This window comes from Bubalus bubalis, chromosome 3 (genome assembly GCF_019923935.1).
Source record: "Bubalus bubalis isolate 160015118507 breed Murrah chromosome 3, NDDB_SH_1, whole genome shotgun sequence".
Lineage (NCBI taxonomy): Eukaryota > Metazoa > Chordata > Mammalia > Artiodactyla > Bovidae > Bubalus > Bubalus bubalis.
The window spans coordinates 35,525,663-35,533,221 of NC_059159.1; the positions used below are offsets into that span (position 1 = coordinate 35,525,663).

Genomic DNA, 7,559 nt, shown 5'->3' on the forward strand with positions numbered 1-7,559 from the left:
TCAGCAATAAAGTCAATGTACAAGCTAGGGTTCCTGGGTAGTGTAAACATGTTCTCTCATGAGTAACATCAATTTTAAAGTAAACAAATAATAAGTTTTTAAAAGTTTAACAGAACAAGAAAAACGTATGAAAGAACAAAAAAGAAATAGGCAAAATAAAATTTAAATGCAGATTAAATAGGATAAAGCCAAAAAATACAAGATTACCAAAAATGCTCTACTTCTGACAACTACTTTACAGTTCCTAAAACGCTTTCACACACCGTATCTAATTCCATCCTCACAACACTACTAGGAGCTGTTACGGTTCTCTGTGTTTTTCTCATGAGTTCCACAGGCCTTGGTAGAACCTAATGAAGGGTCCCATTAGGTGGAGTCTGATGGGCCACACTTGTTCTGCTCTGAGGTGGGTATTAAGCTCTTGTGAGGACACAGGTGACCCCGGTGCTGACAGAAGCACTGTCTTTAGTAGAGAAGCTGTAAGACACCAGGACTAATGACCGCTACCAGGGACTGAACTCTGCCGGGCCCCAGAATATGGAATGGGCTGAGCTTTCCATCCACCACCCCATCAAAACCCAACCAAAGTACCCACTTAGTCCTTTCAGTCATGTCTTGACTCTTTGTGACCCCTTGGACTATAGGCCCCCAGGCTCCTCTGTCCATGGGATTCTCCAGGCAAGAATACTGGAGTGGGTTGCCAGTCCCTCCTAAAGGTACATACTATTTGCCTATTTTACAGATGCAGAAACTGAAGATCAAAGAAGTGAGTTGCCCAAGAAGCACCAGGACCTGAATTTTAGCAGGCTGTCTCCAGAGCGCTGAAGGGCTCTGCTGAAGTGCCTGCTTCCCCAAAGGCATCTCTACTGTTCTCCTCTACTTTAGAAGCTATTGACTCGCAGGTTCTACTCTCGGCCTGCATCCTCCATTACTACTGCTGTCTAAGGGAAGGGCAGAGAAGACTTGATAACTGAGGAAAGGAAACTGGGGAACACTGATGCCACCTCTCCACTCCAGTCTGAAGAAAAGTCAGGCAGGATAAACTGGAACTATTAAGAGCAGAGAAGGCCATCGGTCACCAGTTTTCTAACCTAGCCATGGAACTCTGATCCCCAGTGAAGAGTTCCTGACTAGACTGCTTGGATCCTGGGAGTCCAGGAATTCTCTGAAATTACATGTGGAATTTTGTGTGTCTGTGCTGTGAATTTCTCTGGAGAGCCATTTTTCAGCTTTCATCAGATCCCAGAGGGGTCCAGGGCCTCCCCCAAATTAAAAGCGTCAGCTCGTGAGGGCTCCCCAGCCCTACCGTACCTCATGAATTGGCTGAAGGCTTTGTAGTTGGTGAGTGTATGGTAATCTTCCTCGGAGAACACATGTTCCACGTCCTCCAGGCCCCAGGTCAGAAGCAGGGTTGCTGATGACTTCTGTTCCACTTGCTAGGATACCAGGCTTCTGTTAGGCAGGTGCTCTCCCAGCTCCAGTCCTGGACTCCCCCCGCCCCCTGACATGCCTCTCTGCCCACCCACCAGCTTCTCTGGGCTTCCAGTTTTCTGCTCCATTCCCAGTCCAATCCCACTCCTCATAAACCACAGCCTCTCCATTTGTCACCCTGCTCGCCCAGGGCTCTCCCTCCCCTACTCTTCAGGCTTGTCATTGATACAGATTTCTCCCCTCACTCCCCAAATCTACTCACCTTTTGCCCCCCCTCTCCCTCCCCTTTTTTCCGCCGCTTTGTCTTCTTCTCCTTTTTTTCTCGGTGCTTCCGTCTCCGTTTCCGACCTGGTCCGGTTCCATATTCACTGCCTCCACTCTCTGACTTCTCCCGGTACTCATCTCGCTCAGAGCCAAATTCCTCCTCGCTGTCCTAAGGGAGAGAAATAAAAATACTATTTTTTGAGCCCTAGCATGTGCCAGGAACTCCTCCTAGCACAAAATATCATCGTCTCTTTTAAACTTCACAACAATCCTATGAGACAGCAACTAATCTATTTTTATCCACTTTTTTTTTGTAGAAGAAACTGAGGCACAGAGAGGTAAGTAAGCTACCCAAGAAGACAGAGGACTGCTGGGCTGTGAATTCATGCAGTCTACCTCCAGTGCTTCCAACAGCTTCTCGTGCTGCAGGGCAAGTAAAGTTGACAAAAGGGCTCTTCACTAGGATGGGTCCCAGACCTGGGAGATACAGCCTAGCAGGGGTGGGAGTGGGGGCAGGTAGAGGGAGTCAGGTCTCCCTGACTTCAGGGTCCCCATGGCAATCAGGCCCAGAGAAATCGTAGGTCTCTGGGACGGGTCTCCAAGCCTCACTGTAGAGACAGGCGTGCATAACACTTACAAGCTTCTTGCGTTTCCGGGGCTTTCCTGGCTTGTTCTCCTTCTGTTTCTTAGGTCCTCGCTTTCTCTTCTTCACGCCCAATGCTGAAGGCAGCAGTCGAATGTCATCCTTATCTTTGGAGCAGACAGCACCGGAAAACCTAAGCCTCTAGGCTCCCAGCCTCTGCAGCCCTTTTCCTCCCTCACCTCCTTGGTTCCTGCTCTCTAGGAAATCCGGCATTAACTCTTCCAAACCTTGCCTCCCTTTGCTGGACGCAAACAGAGAGTGTTTCGAGTATTCTGGGATGCCTGGGTTCTGAATGGGAGGTCAGGGGTCAGAAGAGGAGAGCAGCCAAACCACTCCTGTCTCTCCCCTCCTACTAACAAGGGACCAGGCTCTAGGCCATGGGCTCTGACTGTGGCAGGTCCTTTTAGTCGCCGCCAGGGCTCCTCCTGCCTTCCCCCTCACTTAGCCAGCTGGCATCCTGCCCAGGAACTGGGGAAGCCATGCCCAGCTGCTGGCCTGGCCTGACCCCAGCACTTGGAGTGGGGAGACACAAGCTGGCAGCTCCCTAAGCCAGATGCTGAGAAGGCAGAGCCAAAGGTGGACACCTGGGCTCTCACACTAACACCCTGGGGCCCTGACATCCTTTCTGTGAGGAGTGAGGCCTCTATTTACACTTCCTCAGATAATCACCCAGACTCCTGTCACCCCAGTATAGCCTTGGAGGAAAAGAAACCCTCAGTCAGCCATGTTCACTTCTGGCCCACAGGATCTTGGTGTCTGGCTCCTTTGTCACTCCCTAGCCCCACAGAAGGTCTCCACAATTACCTAAACATCCCTCCTCCTCCCAAGCAGCCTCAATTGTGCCTTCAAATCTACATCCACATCCCTGTTCCCTTTGAGAACTCAGGCACCCTACCCGTTGTCCCCGGGTCTCACCCCTTGCCTCCAAATGTAGTCTCAAGCATTCTAACCCATTCATATCTAAGCAGTATGGGAGACCCACACAAAGACACTGGACAGGCATAGACACACCCCTCAAATGCGTTCTCAAATGCACAAGCATCACATACTCATGAGCACAAACCCAGAGGACAGTCTGTACATGCTTTTAGCAGGGCTAGGTCCCTGGCTTTCTCTCCAGATGTCCCTGTCAGACAGGCCGGGGCTGGTTCTTCCCAGATGTCCCCCGCTCCCCATTCTCCATGACCCCTGCCACACTGTGGAGGCTTAGGGTTCAGAGAGTAACTACTTCAGGAGGAAGACACAGCCGATGCCACACAGAAGTGAGGGCCTGGTGTGAGGCCTCCCTCCCTCAGCAAGCACTAGACTAACCAGCCAGACCTGTCCTGCTCAGGCAAAGGCTGCAGCGCTGGAGGGGAAAGCCTGGGCAGGGCCCAGCCCCTTGCTCTAGGACACACAATCCTTTTCCCCACCACAGCCAAGGGAAAATTAGCCACAATTTACACCGGAGGCCTCGGTTTCCAGCGCCTCAGAATCGCGGCGCCTCCTTCCTTCAATGCTACTTCTCCTCACAGCTCCGGCATCCTGTGTCCTGTCGCGCGGGACAGCACTTTAAAATTGGGGGGCTGTGGCGGGGGAGTCGGGGGAGGTGCCTGCAGGCAGCCCGAGGTGTGAAAACAGAGCGGGGACCGTAATAGGAAGTCAGTAAGTCGCCGTGCCCCGCAGCCAGCGGTCCCTCACCCCAGGGACTCCCGCTAATATATTAGAACATGGAAACGGAGGCTGCCGGGGCAGTGGCAAGGGCAGGCCAACTGGCTGAGGATCAGGAAAATGGCCTCGGTCTTCGCCAGCTGGGGGTGGGGTGGGGTGGGGGGTGGACACCAGCCCTGGGACCTCGCAGCCAGTTAACTCCACTCCCCACCCCAGCGGGAGGTTCCCCAACTTGGGAAGACGGCGGTGCTGTGGGGACGCAAAGTAGACGGCGAGGAAAGGAGAGGGAAGGCATGAAAGCAAATCTAAGTCCCAACCTCTGCCTCACCAGCCACTCAATGCTGGCCGCGCGCCCAGACTCTCCCACATCCCGGCTCAGATCTCGGAAGACAGCGAGGGAGGAGCGCGGCGAGGGGGCCGGGCGGGGCCTGGCGAGCCGGAGAGAGGGAGGGGCCTCGCCGAGAGCCTCGCCTCCCGCCCCTCTCTTCTTCTAATCTCACCATCAATCTCTCACACATATATTTATTTTTTCTCAAATTCCCCTCCCTCCCCCACAACGAACCACCATAATAGGTCTGCTGCACATGCGTATTGCATGCAGGGGGTGGGTTTGTATTTTCAGACCTTTTGCAAAGAAACTACCAGAATTTTCCGCACCACCCACAATCATTCCCCACCCCCACCCACAAGGAATCACATCTATATATTATGTTATATTATTTCTCTAGACTTGCCAGAAGAGGGAGGGCGAAGAAATGAGTTTTGGGCTTCCTGCTCCCTTCCCCCATCAGCACGAGAGCTATTATTTTAAACGTTTAACAATGTAAGGAGACTGGAGAGGGGGGAAGGGAAAAAATTGGTCTTGGGTAAGAATGTAAAACAAAATGGTGAGAATCAAAGACGTCAGAATGAAAAACAATAGGAACCTCTAACGGCTATCAGTTCATCTTAAAGAGAAAGAGGTGGGGGGCAGCCCAAACAAATTGCCTCAGAGGAGGATTATTTTGCCCACACTTATGTAGAGAGAAATAATGGGCAGACTAAAAATATTTTGCCAAAGTTTTAGCTCAGAAAGTCATCTGAGGGGGTGTATCTGGGTCACTCCTTTGACTTGGAGGGCTAAAAGGGAGATAAAACTGCCCTGCCAGAGAGAGGAGGTGGGTTTTCATTTCAGATATACAATTTTTAAAACATTTGACGATGCTTAGAAAGCAGAGGGAAAAGGGGAGGGAGTACTGACACAAAGACCCACCTCGACCTCAGATTCTTTCATCCACTCCCCTTTACAGACCCAAATCCGGGATCAAAAGCCCCCAAATACCCCATTCTAAGTTCGGAATAGACATATGGGAGAACTGCTCATCCCCTAACTTAACCTGACATCCTTGCTTTCTCTTTAGCACCTCTGCTGTCTTCCAGGTAACCCCCTCCCCACAGTTCTTTATTCCTTTTCCCTTCTGCAAAATCAGTGGGCTCTCTCGGGATAACTTTTTAAAAACTTTTCCCGTTTTCAGACAAGCCCGGGAGGGGGGAAGTGGACTTTATCCTGTTTCCATTAGATACCCCCTTCCCCCTTCGCCCCAAGAAAGTACCTCCCCCCGGCCCCCCACCCCGCCGCGCTTCAGTCCCTCAAAGGCTGTCTCCACTAGACAGGAACGTTTCCCACAGAAGCCACACAGATCAATATGACAGTTTTACAAAGGGTATGATGTTAGATGTTTTGAAGTTTGGTGCATTTCTGCTGCAAGGCATCCAGAGGCCTGGGGGTGTGACCACCCGAAAGATGCTCTATCCTGAAAAACACTAGCAGAGCACTCTAGAGGATGGCCAGAGGGGGGCCACTATTGGGCCCCCGACCCGAGGCAGCGGTCAGGCCCCTTCACCGCGGGGCAGAACTACCTAGACAGTGCGGATGACTTGTCATCCCCGGGGAGGGGTGCTGAGTGACGGTCAAGCTGCACAACAGCTGGGTGGGCAGTTCACGCCCCCCAACGTGGTCAGGGTGTGGGTGGTTTCAGCGGGAGAGTGACAGTGAATGGCAGCCACGTGAGAGTCACAGCTGGGCAGCTCGGCCACCCCAGACTGACGGGGTCATGGGGGGGGGTGGCGGGGGGGGGCGCACTTGACACAAAAGAGCCCAGGGCAGAGGAGAGATAAAAGGGGTGGGATTGGGGGCATCTGGTGTCCCAGACACTCGCCTCTCGATCCCCAATCTCCAGTAGCTGCGCTCCCTAGTACGAGTGGGGGAGAGGGGGCCGGGGCCAGTCTCATTCCAGGAAGTGGTCTGCATGAAGTGTGGCCACCACCTGCCCCTAGTCCTCAGCCGCCCGCAAACATTCACACGACCCCTCCCCCACGTGCCACCGCACGCTCCAGAGTTGGCGGGCATCGAAGTCCCCACAGGTGTGGGGGTCCGATGGACACCCGCCACCCCCCTAGCCTTCCCAACCCCTGACGGGGGCTTGTGAGGGCCGTGGTCCGTTCTTCGCAGGCAAACCCCACTTCCCCGCGGTCCAACCCCACCGGGGCCCGAGCCCCAGGGGCGCCCGCGCGGCCGCCCCTCCCCCACGCGCCCCTCCCCCACGCCGCCGTCCGGCCGCCAGGGTCTCCGCGGTCCCTCGCGCGGCCAGGGAGGGGGCCCTGGCTTCGCCTCGGCCGTTTCCTGCCTACCCCCTCCCCGCCGAGGGTAAAAAAAAAAAAAAAAAAATCTCCTCCTCCTCCTCCCCCGAAAGCCGCGACCGAGTGGCCCGGTCCGCGCGCGCAGCTCGCGCCCAGCGCTCTCCAGCCCGGGCGGCGGCAGCGGCGGCGGCGGCGGCGGCGGCGGCGGCGGCGGGGGAGGGGTGCGGCGGGGGAGGGGAGGAGGCCTGGCCGGGCGGCCGCTGCCGCCCGCCCGGACCGCTCGGACCGCCGCGGGGCGACGGGCCCCAGACGGCGCCCCGCGCCCCGGATTCGCCTCGGCTCGGCCGCGCGGTGGGTGCCTCGCCCCCGCCCGGGCCTCGCGCGCCCGCGGCTCCGGCTCGGGCTGGGGGAGGGAGTCGGCGGCCGCTTACCTGGCGGCGGGGGCGGCGGCGGCGGGGGCAGTGGCGGCGGCGGCGGCGGCGGCGGGAAGAGGTGGCAGCCGGGGGGGCTGTGGCGGTCGCGGCCCCGGTCGTGGCCCGGCCCGCGCCCGAGTACTCCCTCGTCGTCGTCCTCCTCGTAGTCCTCGTCGGCCGCCTCCACCTCCTCCTCCTCCTCGTCGCCCTCTTCTTCCTCCTCGTCTTCCTCCTCCGACACCACCATCTCCTCCTCCTCCTCCTCCTCGTCCCTCAGAGGGGAAGCCATCCTGTGGCTCTGGCCCCCCCACCACCCCCCCACCCACCGCCCGCCCGCCTCCCCCACCGCTACCACCTCCTCCTCCTCCTCCTCCTCCTCGGCGGCGGCGTCCTCGTCCTCCTCCTCACCGCCTCCCCCAGCCCCCCAAACCCCCGGGCCACCCCCCTCCGAAACCCCCCCTCGGGGCCGCCGTCTGACGAGGGGGGCCAAAACCACCCTAAAAATTTTTCTTGGAAAAAAATTGAGGACTTTTTTTTTC

General features: G+C 56.3%; 2 protein-coding genes across 9 annotated transcripts in view; one reads left to right on the top strand and one right to left on the bottom strand.

Annotated features, from left to right (window-relative positions):
- Nucleotides 1-1,683, top strand: part of RNF227 (ring finger protein 227) — a 22,591-nt gene extending 20,908 nt beyond the window's left edge. Inside the window, exon 3 of the mRNA XM_025280656.3 lies at nt 743-1,683. The gene's annotated coding sequence lies outside the window, so the exon portion shown is untranslated. The remainder of the gene's footprint in view (nt 1-742) is intronic.
- CHD3 (chromodomain helicase DNA binding protein 3) overlaps nt 1-7,324 on the bottom strand; it is a 24,553-nt gene extending 17,229 nt beyond the window's left edge. For all 8 annotated transcript variants that reach the window (XM_025280610.3, XM_025280615.3, XM_025280612.3 and 5 more), the window contains exons 1-4: nt 7,039-7,324; nt 2,333-2,445; nt 1,694-1,864; nt 1,312-1,436 (exon numbers count right to left, since the gene is read on the bottom strand). In XM_025280610.3, the coding sequence (XP_025136395.2) occupies nt 1,312-1,436; nt 1,694-1,864; nt 2,333-2,445; nt 7,039-7,309 (680 nt within the window). In that variant the 5' untranslated portion in view covers nt 7,310-7,324. The remainder of the gene's footprint in view (nt 1-1,311; nt 1,437-1,693; nt 1,865-2,332; nt 2,446-7,038) is intronic.
- Between the last annotated feature and the right edge of the window lie 235 nt (nt 7,325-7,559).